This window comes from Athene noctua, chromosome 1 (assembly GCF_965140245.1).
Source record: "Athene noctua chromosome 1, bAthNoc1.hap1.1, whole genome shotgun sequence".
In the NCBI taxonomy this organism is placed as follows: Eukaryota; Metazoa; Chordata; class Aves; order Strigiformes; family Strigidae; genus Athene; species Athene noctua.
The window spans coordinates 66,798,512-66,818,232 of record NC_134037.1 but is presented as its reverse complement, the minus strand read 5'-3'; the positions used below and the strand labels follow the sequence as shown (position 1 = coordinate 66,818,232).

Below are 19,721 nucleotides of genomic sequence, written 5' to 3'. Positions count from 1 at the left end.
GTTTTGTGTTTAGTGAATAAAGTAAATGAAAATCAGTGCTGATTGATCCTTGTGGCTGTGCAGCAAACTTTGGGATTCAGCAGGTACTTGGTGAGCCTTTCTAGGAAATGGTTGGGGTGTCCAAGCTCTCTACTTGGTGTTGAGAAAAGCAGTCCTTGTCCTACTATGTATACATTACTCACCTTTTGCTGTCCGTAAGGCCTTGTACCTCCTCATGCCGTTAGCTTGTAAGGATGCTTTGCTGGTCATGGACAGCCCCAAGGAAGGCATGTGGGCAGGGAACGTGGGAGCAAATGCTGATGGGACTCGGGGGCCCTCTGTCCTCTCTGGGCGGAGCGCTTACTGAGGGAAACAGAGACAAAAATTAGTAAGTGCTAGTCTACTCAGAGCAAAATGTCTGGTATTAATATTCACAACTATGCTGATTTATCAGCCACTTAATAATTCAATATAGTGCTATTGAACTGTCACTTGTGTTTTTGGACAAACCTGCTGCTTGGTCCAGTGCTCCTGTGTGGCAGCCCTGGAGCTTCTGGGTGGCTTTGACAGTTTGCTCTCATTTCCAGGACATTGAAGCACTCAGGAAAATACATCCTGTGTTGGAAGCCGCATTTAAAAGGGAGTGGAAGCCCTTGTGCTGTTAAGAGCAGTTGATCATGTATCAGCCCAAGGTGCCCATCATTATTTAGCTGCCGGCTGTTGCTCTGCTGCTCAGGGCACACATGGGAGGAAAGGATCCTTCGCTGCAGCTGTCACAAAGTGGGAGTGAGGCTATTGGGGACTGAAAAAGTGCATTAAGAAGCTTAATTAGGGGGACGGAGATGTGAAGACAGCAGCTACCAGACCTACACCACCATCTTGAACATGTCTTCCCACCTTTTTGCCATTGCTCCTGGCTTCTGTGCCCACCCCCCTTGCCTGCTGGGCACCACTGCTTCTGCTCGGCACCTCCCTTGCCATGCTGGCCTGTCCAGCCCGATTCCCCTTGCTCTCCCCTGGTGTACAGCTGCTCCCAAATAAAATTCCTGCTTGTGAGCTATTGTGTATTTAAACCTCTGGTGTAGGCAGTGCTTTTTTGGTGCAGGCTCTGCCTCTGAGCAGGCTCTGGCTTGTCAGGGGTTCTGTAATGATACAGGCAACATATATATTTTGTTGAAGTTTTTGGTTCAAGACTGTGTTAACTGGAAAAATATCAGTTGGATTAGTTAGTGTTGTTGGGCCCTACTACAGTAATTTCTGAAAATTACTAAACAAAGTCATACAACTTTTAAAAAGGACTGGTATAACATTGGGAGCACAAGGGTGAAGGAATAACTGAAAATTCCCGAAGGCTCAACAGCAATGAAATCCAGCCTCGCCTTCAGAGTAGCTGTTGGGTCTGGTGATGTCCAATTTCCCCAAACAGGCTGAGTCTTCAGGAAAGTGGGAATTTAATCTCAGTGTCTGCACTGTTAAACATGATGGCAAGTTACCTCATGCCAGCAAGGTGCTCTCCTCTTCTGGGATCTGGAAGATGAGCACAGGACAATTTGTGCCAGGAAAGCAGGCTGTCATTATTGCAGAAAAGTGCTTTCAGCTTTTCAAAATGGGTATAATGACTCTAAAGACAAGCCATTCTAGCAGTAGTCTTTATCTTCTAACAAAGTTAGAAAATTCTATTTATTGGAAATCAATACACTTGGTGTAAATACTTCATAACAGTCCCAGGTAAAACTGGTAGTAGATAAAACTGGACAAATCAAATCGTAAATTACATCTGTGTGGTTAGCTGGTTGGTGGCAGGTGCTTGGAAGGAGTCCAGATAGTTGCCAAAACATTTATATTACTTCATAGGTCTAGAAGGAGGTGGTAATTTTTTGAGGTGATGTTAGCTAAAGAGAACAAGTTGTTCGTGTGGAGCTCTTGGATACAGTATCCAGGCATACTTCATGCTTACAGCATACCTTGCCTGTTATCTCTAAAATCTCTATTAGATGTTATATTTAAAATAAAATATGTGTAAGATAGATAAAGAAGTACAGATTAGGAAATAAGCCCTCTGATTTAGAGGATGACCTGCAAAGCATAAAATTACTCAGTGCCTGGCTTATAGAGAGTCTATCGTAACCACTGGCACACAGGTCTAGATGTTACCAGTGTGTTAACTTGCTGCTGTTGTACGTGGTGGGGCCGGGGCTGCTGAAGGGGAGCAGAGAATCACGGCAGATGTGCAGGACCTCGTGGTGGAGTGTGGCCTATTGATGTCAATGCATAAGGACTGTCTCACAAGTCTTGGGTCAGGGGCACCATGCTAGTCGGTTGTGCAGTGCTGTGCTCCTTCTCCAGCTGATGATTTCTGGTAATGTTTTGAAAAAGAGCCACTGTGAAGCTCTCAGAACTGTTCTAGACAGGAATGACTTTGCTTCATCTGTCTCCATACTAATGTTCTCTGTTTGATTTGGTCTTCCTGCTAGAGCTAAACACTGTAAGCGTTGTAGTAACGGATCTGCATTTTTTCCTTTGTCCTTCCATCACATACAACAGCAGCATTTTCTTGTTTCTGATGACCACAATATTTTCTTGCTATGTGGATTACACTTGAAATGAGTAATTTATAGAAATGTTTAAGTTCTGCATCCTTAGCAGAAGAAAACTGTACATGCCAGTAAAGGGGGTGAGTATTAAGTGAAGACAAGAGTTTATAAGCAAGCTAATTCCCTTCAGGTTGATTTTTTTTTTTTTTTTTTTTTTTTTTTTTTTATGGTCTAAGACATAGATGTGCAGTCTTTCTGAAGAAGCTTGAGGCCGTAATAATATCTGAGTGGTGTCAACTGCATGTTTTCCAAACTGGAAGAAAAAGAGAAAGGACAAATGCTACAGAACTGAAACACATACTGAGTTTTTAATGGCTCTGCTTAAATAATTTGGCTTGTTGTTGGCTACACAGGCAGTGAAATGTTCTTGTTGAAATGTGCTTGAATTTGTCTGTTTAATCTGTAGTGGAAACTGGTTTCATGCAAAGCACTTTGTAATGAAAAACAGATATTCCAGATTATGAGTAGAACATAACACTTGATACTTATCCTCGCTACAGTCATGGGTCAGTCTGTAGAGTTTCCCTTTCTGTGTTGCCTTTTGTAGAGCTGGCATAAAAATAGAATTAAACTAAAGGAGAGAGAGTGAAGAATGGGAAGTAAGGGAGGGGAAAGCAAGATTGTAAAAGGCTTATCTCTGGATGGGCATGTTCTCTTCTTATTTTTTCATTGTGATTTGCATTCTTTTGCATATTCCTTTCTTTTTAGTGTTCTCGATGGAGTAGGGCAGGAAGAATATGGCTCCACTTCTTGCACTCTGTGCAGGGAAGTCCACTAACGGAGTTCAGATCATTTGGCCTCAAAGAAGTAAAAACCATACACTCAGTTCTCTTGGTTTGAACCTAGAAAGAAAAACCCCAAAAAACTAAAACACCATACAAAATAAAAGTGAGACCTTGAATCTTATGAAAGGGCTTGACATGATTGGAAAGGATTGCTGTACATGATTTTCTGCTTCGAAGTATTTATTTTGCCACAGATGGAAATGTCTGAAAAGTTGTAAGATAAACATTCAAGAAAAAAAAACCCCACATCCTGACTTTGTAGCAACTAATGAATATGGAAGGAGCTACAGAAAATAACATGATATTAATGGCATGAATTGTTTGAAATTCTGAGTACTAAAGTCTTGATTGCTGCTTCTTCCTTATGCTTACTTTATGACAATAAAATTTCTTAGACATGACATTTTTGTCAATGGTCAGAAGTAAAACTACTGATGGATCCAAAGTCATAGATGAGTTTGATTCTTTCACACCCTCAACAAACATGAAAGACATGGGGATTTTTTATTTTTTTAACTTAAATTCTTAACGGAAAGCTTGTGAAAGTGCAAATGTACATTTACACTGTCAGCCTAGTCAAGTATACAAGATTTTTTAACAAGAGTTTTCAATGAGTTTTTGCTGTCTTCACTGACATCTGTGCTTCTGTGGCATTGATCTATTAGCTGTACCATTACTAGCTATGCCTTTCAGAGCAGTATGATGTGCTTATAACTTATAACCTCCCTTAAGCTCCACACTCACATGCCTTTCCAGTTCTGCAGGAGGCATGGATATCCAAACGATGAAAAGAACTACTGTGTAATAGAAGTCATGACATAACATGATTATTTACTAATAATTAGATGAAAATTAATAAAATCTGTAATTAAAAAATGCCTTTTTCACTTATGGACAGTTTTTGAGAGAGGAGTCAGTGAATAATTTATTTGCCATAAGCATTCAGCTCATTCCTATTTGGTGTTTTTGTGCAATTTTCCTTCTTAGATGTTTGTAAAAGAAAAACAAAACAAAAACTCTGAGCCCGTATAATACAACTGACTCAACTTCCCATATGATAAAACTTATATTTGTAAAAGTTGTTTTACTATTGGAGCATATATAGTTCACACTAGTGGAGTTTGTACTGACAAAAGTAGTTGTGTGTCTGCACTTGGAGGCTTTGCTGGCACAGGGACCCAAGTAAAATCCTTGTAAGCAAAGATTAAGCCAAAAGTTTTATTTTGGGGACAGTTCATTCTTGGCCACTGTGGTATTACTGAACTATCGTAAAGACATTATTCCACTTCAGTGAAGCTAAGATCTAAATTTCTAGTCAAGATATTTGTTACAAATGAGCATCTCTCTTCAGTGAAAGGCGTGCACTGAAATGCTTGTTCTTCCTTTCCTAGAACAAAGGTGGAAGCTGGTTACTTCATAAGACCAAGCAGTGACCATCCTGGTTTTGAAAACACATTTTATCATTGGCAAGTACAAACCAGTGAGTCACAAGTTAGTTTTCAACACAGCAAAGATTAGGTGTCAGATGTTTAATCCGTTTACAAGCATGAATAATTTTTTTCCCAAGATGTTAGCTTTCTGAGACCCTACTGTGGTTGCAAAGAGCTGTGTCATCTTTTCTTCCTTCAGGTAAAAGAAGAGAGACAGGATATTCTACTAATATTAAACCACTGTATTATTACTGGAGATATGTACTGCATACTTTCCATGGATATTTAGTAGAACCATTTTGTATAAACCACCTGTGTTGTTTTTCTTTAAATGTCTTTTGGGCAAAAAACTTGCACGTGTATGAGATGTATGTGTATCTTAGTCTACAGAGTAATGGACCCGTGTCAGTAAGGGACTCTGGCAGCTCTTACAGAGAGGACAAGCACAGAGATTCCACTTTAAGCCTCTGAAGGCTTCCTTAATAAGAGGGGGGTTGTATTGGTCCATAGTTTCCTCCTAAGTATAAACAAAGGGTAATTTATCTCATCATGGTTGTTAGTGTTTTCTTAATGGAAAACTGAAATACAGTTACCCTTCACATCACAGTGTATTCACAACTTGTAAGACTTTGCATGTGAATTAGCAAACATTAATACTTAATAAATCCCAATCTTAATCAGATTTTAACAAAAAGAAGAATGTGTAAAAGGACCTTGTGGTTATACCAGGGTTACAGTCTGAATGCACATGAAATTTCATAGTATCAGTTTTTCAAAGAAACAAACATCTGATTTCATACAAAACTTGGAAATTATGAACAAAAATTACTTTGATAATATCTTTTAGGGCATCAGAACAGGAAAGGATCCAGAGAAGACATCTAATCCATTCCTTGCTTCAACTAGGATCCTTCATCACTCCTGACAGATGTTTTTCTGACTTCTTACTGTGTCCAGCTGCCAATGCTTCACTGTACTTTTAGAAATCTATTTTCTGACTTAATCTTGCTGCACTTCAAAATCCCTAGTACCAGTTCAGATTGCTGCAGACATGAAATAGGTTTATTTGACTTAGTTTGCAGTTACCTTTTATGTATTTGAAAATTTAATGTCTCTCCTCAGTCTTCTTGTCTACAGCCTCAATTCCAACATCTTTCTTTTAGATGATGTGCTCTAAAGCTTGACCTTTCAGATTAGCAGATCTGAGAAGAGAAAATTAAAGATTTTTCCTCTACACTTATGACTGTTGTACTGCCAGACATGAGTTCCTTTAAGATGGTGAGCTCTCCTCTTGGGTGCAGGAGGTGTTTGCCCCAAGGACCTGATAGCTGCTCCACAACCAGCAGCACTAATACCAGTAAACACTGTGGTTACTGACATGGGTGTCACCACAGGCTGATGCGATCAGAGGTAGCTTCGAGGCAATGGAGATTAATTTCAGTATGTTTGCATGAGAAACATTCTCTTTTTGTTTTACTGGACTTTCTCTAGTAACATAAACAGAAACTATTTGTCTAAGGCAGGATTTGAGAGTTATCTGTTAAATATTATGTGAGAGACAATCACTCTCAGCATCCTTGGAGACAAATAGCAGTTCTTGACTAGTTCTAGAAGTATATCAGTCTTGGTCACAAGCGGTATCAGTAAAGAAATCATCTTAATTGTAACTAAGGTAATTGGAAAGCAGTTCAGAATTATGACCCCAGGGGTTGGGTTTCAGGTGCTACTCTGGTAAGGGTAAACAAGAAATTGTGCTGAAGAGCAGTGTAACTCATTTCAGAAGACAGCAGATCTTCTAAGGCAAAATATAATCAATTCAGTATAATGACAGCTGAGTTTTCAAGCATACCTGTACAGTTCTGCTGAAGTTAGTGGAATATACAGACACCAGAGGCAGAAATAATTTATCTTTGAACCTCAAACCTTTGTACCTCTCTGATTAGGTAGCATGAGTAGTTTGAAGCTCTTGTATTTTTCCAGCTTTCTTTGTAGCTGTCAACAACTGCATATACCAAATATTAAGGAGGTAAACAAAATGCAAGGAGACGGTAAAAACACAGTTGTTTTCAAATGCGTTAGCTAATACCAGATATGGTCTGAAAAGAAAAATGGTTGAATTTGGATTTTTTTCAAAACATTTGCTGCTGCTGTTACTACAGTTTGGTGACAAAAAGGGAATGTTAGAAAAGTTAACCATCTCAGAAGTGTAGTTCAGGAAAATAATCCCATGTCTGGATTGCAAAAGGCATTATTTTTTTCTTGTTTAAGGGAACTGTATGAGTGGGATCATCAGTTTTGTCCTCGACTACTTGGTTACTGTGGTGATGTGATTTGTGCTCTTGTTCACATAACATGAAATTTAACTACCTGCAGCTCAAAAGTGGCCTTTCTTCTGCTGAACAGAATTTCTTCTTCCATTATTGGTTTGGGGTTTGTGTTTTGTTTTTTTTTTTTTAATGGAATGTGGTATGTTCACGAAGTAGGACTGGCTGATATTGACACTTAATGACAGTTGCTGGAATCACAATGTGCAAGTCAGGACAGCCTTTGGGTTTAGGAGTCAGACCAAGACTGCATGCAATAATATATAGTAGTTGTTATGTTGGCAAGCCACAGAAAAATGTAATGTCATGGAATAGCTGACACCTGCAAGGAAGAAAATGTCATCACTTTTGAAGCTGTCAGGATCCGTAGTAGCCACCTTCCATTACAAAAGCATCTATCAACAGAGTGAAAAAGCTATCTTGTAAGAAAGAATTAAAGACAGCATACATCATTGTATGAAAATACGTATGTGCAAGCCCTCTTGAACCTGAACCACTGCCACCAATGCACTTTAATGAGATTTCCTTTGCCCTAGTGTTGAAGGGGAAGGGAGTATAATTCTGTTTTGAAATACACACCAGATTTATTTTGTGCATTTGATTTTATTTTTTTTTCCCAACTCTTTTACACGCTGCACCAAATAGATCACAGAGTTCTATTGTTGTAGACTTGTAAATTGGAAAATAAGTCAAGCTAGTAGCTTGGAACATCAGGACCTTGCAGACCTTGGCAAATAACTTGCAGCAAGAGTATGAGTATGCTCGTGTGTGGTGCTGCTGGAGTCTTCCTCACTCAGAATGATCAGGTCTTCTCTGGTTGTCCTCATTTTCAACTGTGATAAGACAAACATCCACAGTGCATGTTTGAACCTTTGGGGACAGTTACTGGAAATTTTGTAGAGTTTATATATTTATTTACTTTCCTGAAAGCTGTTGTGATCATTCCAGAGCACTGCAGAATGATGTGATGTTAACACACATAGATGGATTGAATTGGCTTGTCAGAAACTCAATTAAAAATAAACACATGAAAAAGAAAAAGCTAAACTGGAATAGGTGTGCACTAAAAGCCCTTTTTGTGAGTGGTGAATCTATAACATAATTTATATTACCTTGTCGCTGAGGGATTGCAGAGGGACAGATTCCTACCCGTCCTTGAGTTTAATCCTTGCATGACGCGCTTTGTTAACTGGAATACCCGTGTTACCAGTCTGGGACAGGTTTGGTGCTACACTCTGTGTGTATGCTTGCCACAAGCGGAAGGTAGAGAATCCCAGGATAAAGACACTTGTCCCCTGTTACTCCAAGTTTCTTCCTTCATTAACTCATTGGTTTGGAGCCTCATTTGGAATCTTGTCACTAATATTAAAGGCCATAGCAGTTCCACGTTTGTGCCTCGAGGGGCTGCATGCTTCAGCTAAAGTGCTTCCATAGGAAGTTCATTTGGTGCTGTTGGATTGCAGCGTGCTCTCTTCGTAAGGAGGCACTGGATCTGGAGAGAGCTCAATGTGAGCCTCGTCCATGGAAGTCTTCATGGTGGCCTCCTCATAGGATGGAGGCAAACACACAGTGAGGAACGTGGCATCGGGGAGCAGAGTGGAGTACTGAAAACTCTGCTCACTGTTCCAGGGCAGCACAGAAAGGAAATTGGACACATCATGCTCGGGCAGGGCCTCAGGGAGGTCGATGCTGAAGACTTGTCCCTGTGGAGCAGGGCGCTGGCAACGGCGGTACAGGAAGAGCAGCAGGAATGCCAGGAAGAGCATCATGGTGGCAGGCAATATGATGCACAGAAATGGTTCTATGTCGTCTTTGGTTGAACTTGTCTGCTGTCTGCTCTGTAATCAAAGCAAATAGGTAGTGTGTTGGATTCCTGGAGACTTCTTAATTGGAGAGAAAAAAATACATTCTCAATCCCCTGCCTCATGATGTATTGGTTGTTTTTCCAAATTACTTTTTGCCTGCATTGGTGGTGTTGAAGCGATAGGTTTCACAGGCTCATGAATTGTCAAATTCTATTTGCTGGTCCACTAAAACTAGTAACGACTAGAGACAAAAGAAATGGAGAAGTTGCAGTGAGTGTGGCTTTCTAGGAAACCCTGTCTCTAATGGGGGAAAAAACCAATAACCTGGTACTGTATGTCTTTTGGTATGAGATTTTGTTACACTTGGACCAGTCCTCTTTGCAGGAGATTGGTCAAGCTTTTAAAACTTGGTAGAACACCAAATTGCAGAGCAATAGGGCTGGTGATCCATCACCTAGAGTTGTTTCAAACTCTACCATTTACTTTAAAGAACAAATATTACGACAGCTATCCCTTTCATCAGGGCCCACTACCCACAATACCTGTTCTTTGGTCTGCTCTAACCTTATAGGCCAGCCCCAATTAAAATGCAGCGTGTCAGGGCAGCCTGGACTAGGGCTGTTTCTTGAGCTTGTTCTGTCAGCTATCCAAGAATCATTTTTCTGTTTAGAACTAGAAAAATAATTTCTGGTGTAAGAGTAATAGTAGCTGTGACTGCTGTGTCAGCTTTATCTCCTGCAAAATGTAGCACAGAAGACCTCTGTCCCACAGATTTTGAATTGTGCTGTAGAATTATAAGCTATTTAAAAAAAATCCCCAAACACTTGCACTCTTCTGTTATATTAGCTTCACTTTTAAAATTTAATGTATCTTATTTCCAGTCTCACTCTACCTAACTCTAGCTTCTAATAAATGGATTTCATTCAGAGTGTAGTCTAGAGAGGGAGGGAAACCCAAACTCTAAAATGTTGTTTATTATCAACTCTTTCCCTTTGTAAGTATTTGAAGACTGTAATCAGATGGATTTTTCACATTTTTATGGTGAGAGTAAACAGGTCAATGGATTAGCTTTCCTTTATTTTGAATGAAGACAGCTTTTCAAGCTAGGAGAACCTGAATAGTTCTTTCCTCAAAGCATTTGGAAGCAGTGATGCAAACAGGCTGTTTGCAGCAATGGCTTTGTGAAAAGGGCCAGTGACTCCAGTACCCCCTTCTTAGTCTATGAAAAGTTTCTCTGCTTATTCTTGCAAGAATCACGGTCACTACAAAAATCACACTATAACTGATGTTCAGCTGTTTATCTACCAGGTGTTTGTTACCTCTCCACTTTGTTTTCCTATTATATACATGGCCATGCCTAAGAAAGTAAACGGGTTTTGACTTTTAACAAAAGTGTAGGGGAGATTGCTGCTTTTTTTCCTGAGGTATTCTGGGTCTGAAGCCAAACACATTAAAGTCATTTTAAAATACATTGAAACCTTTGTGGATTAGCTATTAAGCCTTTTTTTTTTTTTTTTCCCCCAGCTGTCTTTTACCACAAAAATGCATACTAAACAACTATTTCATATTTACTGATCATTTCTTATTAATGAGGTTTTGGCAGTACAAGCTGTTGTCTTACCTGACCATTAAATGAGCTACAGGAAACAGCCGAGCTGGAAAAGACCGTTCAGCTATTTTTCTAATGCAGACATTAAATTTTTTTTAAAATCCCCTCTTTTTAAAAAAATAAAGTTTTTAAACACTTTTAAAGTGTGTCTTGTGAGGTACATACAACATTTCACAGGAAAATGAGAAAAAGCGTTCAGTATTATGTTTGTGCACTATGTATATTGAGACTCACCAATACTGTTATGTTACTGATACTCTGATACTCTTAGAATAAATATTTAGAACAGCTGATCTTATACTTGACAGCATTATTCATGATTAGTGAAGAGCATGTTTTCAAGATCCTAGTGTAAGTTTTGGGTTTAATTTGTAGGGACCAGGCTTTCAGTCAGGTTAAGTGTTGCCCTTAGGATCTGTGAGTTGTACACTATTGTGGTTGTTTGTGAGGATGGAGGGTGAGATTGCCAGTGTTTCCTATGTGAGACTAATGAAAGGTATGTAAAACCCCAATTCTCTTACTTTTAAACTCCATGCAACTTCCCTATAACATTAACTGAAAGGATATTTTTGTTTTAAATAATGGCCAAGGGCAATGTGTCCTTCGTGTGCTGGTGGAAGCACAGGCTAGTGTTACGGTTGCCTCACGTGTCCTGTTATAAGACAAGGCCTCATACAAGGACTGGATTTCAGAGTCCACAGGATGGCGAGGAGACAGGGGAGGCTCTGGCGGGTTTGGATGTGGGGGTGAAGTGCAGGATGAGAACTGATGCTCCTGACGTGAGGAGCTGTGGACTTGTCAGGGGAGGGCAGAGTGGAGGAGGGTATGGACCAGAACTGTGCAGCAGTGTGGATGGAGAGCCTTGGCTTGTGAGGAGGATGCACAAGATGCAAAGCTGTGGGGAGGAAAGCCGAAAGGGAACTGAGAGCGAAGGCAGTAGGATTGGGTAGGTCTGAGGAGAGAAGTCTGAGAAACACATGGTGGGGCTCCTCTCTCACTGCACCAGTCCTGTTTTCTTTGCAGAAGAAGAAAAAGGAAAGGGCTAGTGACAAAGTGGGATGCAGGGGAAGGAAATGTGAAGCTTGATGGAAGGGATTAACAAATGGTCTCAAGGAAATACTTTGTCCCAATGCCTTACCTGGAACACAGCAGTCTTGGGCCTTGCAAAGAAATACACATCAACAGAAATATGTAAAATATATAATTGTTGGAGGGGTCAATTTGCATCTAATGGTAAGAAAACAGAAGAAGAGAAAGTATTTGTAGTATGATCTAGCTCAGATGGCCACAGTCTGTGAAGTAGATATGAAAGGACAACCTAGATTCATTTGGATGTCAGTGTGGTTACTGGGCTGCAGACTCTGTTTATAAGCCATCCACGAGTAACAGTAACCTATAGCACTACTTCTAAAGTTGCAAATTCAAGCCCTCGAGACTCAATAAAAGCCAGTGTTTTGGAAATCTGCGAATCCTTAATTTGATCCACAACTCATGTAATTTTTTATTACATTATTGTGTACAAAGTGTCTACCCTAAGCTAGGTTGCTTAGGGAAGAAGACCACGGTACCTAGGGTAATGCGTTGCAGGATATGTAGTGTATGTAGTGACTGAGTCAGGGAACTGGGGAAGAGAGAGGACTGACTGCTAGTTTGGGATAGTGAATGCTCTCCTGGGGAGCTGTGTTCCTCTCTCTGTTACAGAGTGCTCTAGGTGGGGTAAAACAGTTCAGCTGAAGTGCTTGTTGTGGGTTATTCATTAGTTACATCTCACTTTGAGTGCCTGGGTTGAGATCCCTGGGTCTGGTCTGCAGAGATGCTCCATCTGTATTGCTGTCCCTGAAGGTGAAAGGGTGGTGCCCTGAGCCTGTGAGTACTTTATTACACTAAGGGATCTGGGCAAAATTGACATAGGAAATCATGGAACAGTTCATATGCCCTTGTACTGTCTGAAGTGGTTGGGCAGTTGTACCAGATGATCACTGTAGGTCCCTTCCAACTGAACTACTCCTCTTCTATCTTATTCTATTCAAAATAACTAACCAAGTGCCTGGTGACTATCTATCTATTCAGTAATGTGTACAAAACAAGATATAAGAAATTTGTTGTTTGAAGAAGATGCAGTAAATAAGACCCTGAGCTGTATGCTGAGAAACATGGGGAGAGTAGCAGATTCAATGGCTGGTAATGAAGTGAATTCCATGTCCTGTGCAGTTGTGGAAGAACAGTGAGTATGTCTTACTACTATCTGCACAGTAACAGCATGTGAAGCTGGTAGGATTAAGGATTGGGTAATGTTTTTCTGGATACTAAGAGGTGACATTAAGGACCAGTTTTCCTCAGTGTGTTTAAAACTGTCCATAGTTTTTAAACACAGTTTAACATTCAGCCTTAGCTTTCCTGTTTGGGTGAAATAATCTGTAGGCTACTTAGTATTATTCAAGTTGAAACTGTTTTTAACAAGTTAATACTGCCCCACCGATGCTCAGAACCTGAAGCTTAAATCAGAGAGTTGCATGTCCGTTTTGATACTGTCTCCTGCCAAACATTTTACATGGACTGATTTTACATTGAGATGGAGTTCCAAAGGCTGATTAACTTCCTTTAGGTATACCCATATATGTATCAAATGTATTGGGAGATAATTGAGCAGTATTAGTCCCTGTTTTTCTGTTGTGGTTTTGTGTCCACTTCTGGGACGAATGGCTAAGGGGCTACTGAAGAATGTTGTAAAAATCTTGACATAAAGACTTGGAAAAACTTATAGCCATTAAAAAATTATAGAGAATAGAAATATAAATAATTTTAATAAAATGAAACAAAGGTCACTTAGAAAAAAAATAAACATTTGCTCTGAAGTTCCAAACTAAAACTAAAGTGCTAAACTAAAACTAACTTCTAAAACTGAAGCTCTAAAACTAGAAAAGCAACCAGTATGTATAGGTATCAGAAATAGCTGCTAGAACTGGAAAACAAAATAATCTACAAATGAAACAATCTTCAGTAACTGAAAGGGTAAGCAAAGTGTAAGGGGTCAGTGTGTGCTCTGTCTGTGTTATCACAAGCAGCTACTGTCACATCAGTAACTAACAAAAATAAGGCTCTGACTTCCAGCATGACAAAAGTTAGACACATAAATATAGGGAAAATATTCTTTATGAAGACTCAGGCAGAAAAGGGCATGGGGATAAAAAAAGTTCTCTGTTTTCCCAGAACTGATTTTTAGTAGGTTGATTTGGCCATTGTAGGCTTATATTTATTCTCTTCCTTGTGTTTATATCTTTGTAGGGACTGAAATAGAGGGTCAGTTTTCCAAAACACTGAGCACAGACTAGTAGTAAAGCCTTTCATTAGTATTCTGTCTGCCTACGTTTTTTTAACATGCTGAGCATGTATGGTTGCCAGCTTACAGATTACGTGACCCATATTGGTTTAGATGAGCTTTTACTCGTGCCTGTGGTAAAGCAATAAAGTGCAGCCCACTTGTGTCGCACAACGAGTAATGGAATGGGTTTAGAATTGAACTCTTTGTCTGGATGAAGGAAGCCTAGTACCTGGCTTTGAAGGGAATAATCTAATAAGGCCAAACGTGAGTTTGAAAGAAGCTTTTGTGTAAGGATAGAAAAATGAAAGTTTATTTGGCTGGCTTAAATTCCCGCTGAAGTGATTGTTTGATTACTGCTAGGATTTCTTATGCTGTTAATGATTTCCTAGGGTACTTAGAACTTTATTAAAATTATTTTTATTAATATAGACTATATTTATACTAATATCTTTTGAAGCTGAATCAGGAAACCGATACTTCTGAAATGTTTTAAGTGGATTTGGAACAAAGTCTGCTTTGAAGTCATTAGGCTGTGGTCCATGCATAGGTGCTTTTCTAAGCTCCATCCTACTTCTTAGAACTGATTCATTGTTGCTTGTAAAGAGCAAAACCATATAACTCTGACAAATAGAAAAACATTTTGATGTGGTTTTTGTATACATTAATTATGACACATAATTTTTAAGTGCACTTAGCTTTATAATGAATTTTCAAGTAGTTGTTAGAATGTGACTCTGGTGATGCTGTTTGTTTCTCACTGTTGGACAAAACCAGTGTGAAGGTGTGAAGACATTGCCATTGTCATTCTAACTCTGGCAGTGTTACTGATGAGGTAGACTTTGTTAAAATTGCAGAAGCATTTGAAAACTACTTTTTCCCCTGTTTTTCCCCCTCACTCCTACCCCCTTCTATTTTACCACAATATACTTGATAGCTAAGTAGCATGGACAGTTCATTTGCAAACACTACTTGACTCAGACGTTTACTGGTGATATATGTGCTCCTTAAATTATTATTTCTGATCAGAGAGACCCTTTTGCTGTCTCCCAGACAAAGCCAGAAAGGCAGTCTGTGTTTTCATCTTTTGAGGGCTACTTCCCTCCCCCCACTTGCCTGCATGTGATCCTCCCTCACAGAAGTAATCAGCGTGCAGCTTAGGGAACAAGAGTTCATTGCTGACTGCTAGTGACTCTTAACATCTGCAGAAAGGCTTCGTGGGACCAGATCCAAAAAATAAACATGCATTTAAAATAAAGGAAATCAAAGAATAGCAGAATGTATTATGCTTAAAAGAAATAATTAAACTTCTTTACCTGCTGCTCCAGAAAGATTTTTTTTTTTTTCCTATCTAATGTTTTTCTTTCCCCACAAATGTGTTTAAAACAGCGGTAAATAAACGGTCTGACTCCTACGTAATTGAGCAGTACTGCTTTGATATGTTTCAGTACCCAGGTATTTACTCTGTGCTATACACTGAGGCATTATACAGACATAGACACATGCAAAGTCAAAGGACACGCCACAGAGAGGAGCAGAGGGGTACAGACCTGAAGCTCTGTTTCCAGAAGCGGCCCACCTGGTTCACTATTTAGCCAGTCATAGTTTCCCCTGTCAGCGTGTCCAAATTTTCTCCAGCTGCTGCCCGAGAGCCACCTCATGCTTTCATTAACCTGGTCTTCTGTCTTCGTGCCTCCACCTTGCTTCGCTGCTTGCAACTGCATCCCCGCCTCCCAGCCTTGACCCAGCTGGGCTGCTCTCAGCTAATGATCCCTCTTAAATGATATCCCGTTTACAGTGGAAAAGAAAAAAAAGAAGTTACACACACGCACACACACACCTCCGTCGTCAGGAAGCCAAGCAAATAGATCTCAGAGCCTCTCTCCACTTCCAACTCAATCTCTCTGGATTTGCTTCGGTGGCCTACATTACCAGCAAAGCTGGCATCAGGTATCCGGAGCTGGGCTGACAGCGCTCTGATTGGAGCACTCCCTGCATTAGGATTATTAAAAGGGGAATTTGCATGTGAATCTGATCCCACATGGTCATCACTCCGTATGGATAAATAACACTCTATATTTAGGTATCTAATAAACACTTTTTCCAACAAAATAAAATAAATAAAACCCACACTTCTATGTCGAGAGTGAAGATTCCCCCTCAGTTACGCAACGCAAGGAGGAACTGTGATCCAGACAGGTTTTTCCTCCCTGTTGCTGGAACATACAGTAAATAGTAAGAGCGATTTCTGGGTAGAGAGGCAAGGACACAAGGCTAAATGCTGTGCTGAATTATTTAGCAGCGTTAGGATGTAGATGTTAATGATAAATCCAGAGAGAGGTCTGCCAGGAAAGCTTTGGTCACTGAGAGTATATGATTGCTTTCACTAATAATGAGTTACCAGTTCAGTTAAATGAGGACTCGTTTACAACTTTCTAGGATATACTTTGTTAAATGGCAATTGTTTCCAGAGAGAAGCCTTTGTGCAGTTTATCCAGCAAAAGAAAATATTTCACTGATGTGTATTAACCTCAGAAGGGAGAAATATTTAAGTTGAAAGTTGAATCAAGGTTTAACTCTTACTGAAAAGTTGGAGGTGTCTTTTTCTGCCTTAGTCTGAGCAGAGGGAGATGCTATTGGTAACAATATCCTGTTCAACTGTGGTGTATTTTGTATGGTTTCTCAAGGCATGAGAAAGACATTTTTTTTTTTGTTTAAGTAGAAGTTGTGTTCAGGACTGATGATAAAACATTGGGGTCAGAATTGTAATCTCTTATTTCTTGCTTAGACTTCCTTTTGTCAACTCTTCCTTTGAGCTTATGGCTCCCAGAAAATTCCAGGCCTAATTGGCAGCAGGCTGAACTCTTGCAGCCCCAACAATGGCTCTCGGAAGCGCCAGCACTTGATGTTTCTAACAAGAGGATTCTGAAAGTGCCTGTTCCAAGCCTGGCTGTGATCCCTGCGGCTGCAGCTTGCAGGAGGGATTTACCCTGCAGGTGAACCTGGGCTATGGGAAAGAGGGGAAATGATTGTTTGATAAATCTCTCCCGTCTTGCTACCAAAGTTGCCAGGTGAGCTGTGGATGGGGAGCAATAATATTGAATGAAGTGTTGGTCTTGGTGCTGAAGCAGCTGCATCATTTATCAGAAACGAGACCCTGCTCTTGATTCTGCTGAGGAGGTCCTGCGTGAATCTAAAAAATACACCTCATCAGAGCCTTTGCACTCTTGTGAGAAGACACCCCCTTTCCTCAGTGTCTCACTTGTCATCTTGGAAGGCACTTTTAGAGGTGGTGACTGCTTGCATCTGCAACCAGAGTCCATGGGAGATATGCTGTGCATCAGAAACCGGGTCCTAACTGTGGCTTAACAGGTCACACCAAGAGATTCTGACTTGATGACTTGACGCCTTGTATGGAAGGAAGAATGACAACCATCTTTCCCAAACTGGTGTTAAGGAAATAAATTTCTTAAGGAGTCTTGTGACTGTGTAGCTTAAATCTATCATCTCACTTGCAAGCAGGAAACATTCCTATACTATATTAATTAGGGTCTTAATACAGCTTCTAAGATTATTAATGCTATTTTTAAAAGCTTGCTGTAAATTTGCTTTGGGACTGTGTCATGGATAATGAGAAGTGAAAAATTATGTCTACTTGCAGTATAAACACCCTGTTTGGCATCCTTGGATTCTAGTTAGGTGAATTTTAGCCAAAAAATAAGGTGGACACTTTTAAGACTCACTGACCTGATTTACAAAGTGCTGCTTTGAATTCTTGACCTCTGAAAAATATTTAAGAATGACTTAACTTTGTAGAGCTGAGGCCAAATGGGAATTTGGGGAAATGTGATGGCCTTTGTCATGCAGGTAATTAGAATATAAAATAATGATTGTCTCTATGGCTTTTTATATAATTAGTGGTCCCAGCACAAAGATTAGTGAGAGTAATGGGGATACACTCTTTCTGCTGCCAGTGGTCAGACACCCATTTGATGTACTGCCTTTGTAGAGAAGATCTGCTCTCGTGCAGAACTCAGACAGTACCACTTTAGACTGGATTGTGATGACAAATGTGTTGCAGATTTCTACCAACCCTGTGGGACACACATGACACTTGTTTTTCCTTCTCACAAAGAGTTCATAAATGCCACCACAGCTTGGGCATGCCATAGTGTGGAAGTTGGGGGGAGAAGGAACAACCTTGATTCTAATCTCCATGGCCAGATGTCAGGCTTGCTGCTTTGAGGCCTGCAGGAGGTTGACCTTTGGAAATCTTCAGACCCTGACATTAACAACACTTCCCTCCCTCTCCATCCATTGGTTTTGTTCTTTGAAATAGTTTAATCTAACAGTTGCCCTGTCAAATAAAATGAAGAAAATAACTGGCATGGAATTGTATCTCCAAATTGATTAAAGTTAGGTAAAGGTTTCTGGAATGATGGCAACGTGATGTTCTGAATTGAGGCAGTATTGCTGATATCCCCTCCAATGTTCTAGCAGGGGATCAGAAAGAGACTTTCTGAGGAAGCCACTGCAGAAAATAACCACTTCAACTCTCCCTCAGTACGAAGCTCAAACAGTCTGTCATAAATAATTAACCTTTCTGATCTGCTGAGATGTTCAAGGCTAGCAGTGTAAGTCTAGGCTGGATTGCCACTAATATTGTTAGGGAACAGAATATCCACAGTGCCCTAGACACCTTTCAGATTTCTTGCTATTTTCTTCCCTCGGTTTCTTTTGCTGCTTTCTGCAGGAGGTGGTGAACCTTCTTTGCCTGAACAACTGCACTGCTGTGAGGGTGTGAGGCCTAACCTGAATAATGCAAAACTAGGAATCAGAGTGGGTAAACAGTAAACTGTAAACGGTGCTGTGTTATCAGGTGTAGATTCATCAGATGAAATGGAGGGAGATGCTAACTTTTGCCTATAGCCAGCTGATAGGTGCTTCTACATCCTTCAGATGGAAGTGGTGTTGGCTCCTATCCGTTCCCTTTCACTTAAGCAATCTGCTCTTTTTTGATAAATTTTTCATTATATTGAGATTTTGGCTTTGGTTTGGTTTTTTGTTGTTTTTTTTTTTTAAACATCCATTTTTCAAAAACAAAGCACCTTGTGAAGAGCAATCCCCTCCCCGCATCAAACTAAAACCACTGTCACTTCAAAAGGGTAGATACAAATGGGCATAGCCCCACTGAAAACCAGTGTTTTGGAGAGCACCATTTGTGAACAAGCTGTGCATACTCATGGCCTGTAGGAATGAAGACAGGGAGACCCAGTTATGAAATGTATGCACCCTGGTGTAATGTATGCTGGTGTAGGAGCAGCATTGACCACGGAAGCAGGAGGAGGTACTGCTGAGATATTGATCTGATGCTGCAGATGGGGAGCTGAAAGCAAAACTTTTAGAGAGGGTGTCAGTGACAGACCTCAGGACTCTGCCAGAGCAGAATTGCCTCTATACAACATCCCTTAAAGTTTTATGAGTGTAACAACACTTGAAAAGCTCTGTGGCCATGTCAGAGTGCTGGTGACTGACCACGTCCATCTAACAATACTCTCTAGAGCTTTGGGGATTTATTATTTACTTTATATAATTTCTGTCAATCTAGATTTAGTCCCCTTCATTTACAATTTGTCATCCTTACCCTGAATTCTTGTTTTCTCTTATTTAAGTTTGCCAGTATGCACTGTATGGTATTTTCTTCCTATTCAGCCAAACTACAGAAATTATTGGGTTTTATTTATTTGTTTGTGAGGGGTTTTGTGATTGGGTTTTTTGATGTGTTGGTGTTTTGTTTTTTGGTTTTTTTTTTTCTTCAGCTCATGTTGCCTTGTGTCACCACTTAGCCATTTTGTCAAAACTTTGCAAACCTTTCA

The 19,721-nt window shown here is 40.1% G+C and overlaps 1 protein-coding gene across 7 annotated transcripts in view; it reads right to left on the bottom strand.

Moving 5' to 3' along the window:
- SMIM28 (small integral membrane protein 28) overlaps window positions 1–15,814 on the bottom strand; it is a 44,404-nt gene extending 28,590 nt beyond the window's left edge. For 3 of the 7 annotated variants that reach the window (XR_012632852.1, XR_012632853.1, XR_012632854.1), the window contains exons 1-3: window positions 15,396–15,814; window positions 8,225–8,950; window positions 183–342 (exon numbers count right to left, since the gene is read on the bottom strand). Coding sequence is in view for 1 of the 7 variants with exons in the window: in XM_074896429.1 (XP_074752530.1) it covers window positions 8,552–8,950; window positions 15,396–15,569 (573 nt within the window). In the remaining 6 variants the exon portion in view is untranslated. Of the gene's footprint in view, window positions 1–182; window positions 343–2,815; window positions 3,416–5,903; window positions 5,991–7,664; window positions 8,951–15,395 lie in introns of those variants that run through there. The other 4 variants (XR_012632856.1, XR_012632857.1, XR_012632855.1 and 1 more) reach the window with 4 other exon arrangements.
- Between the last annotated feature and the right edge of the window lie 3,907 nt (window positions 15,815–19,721).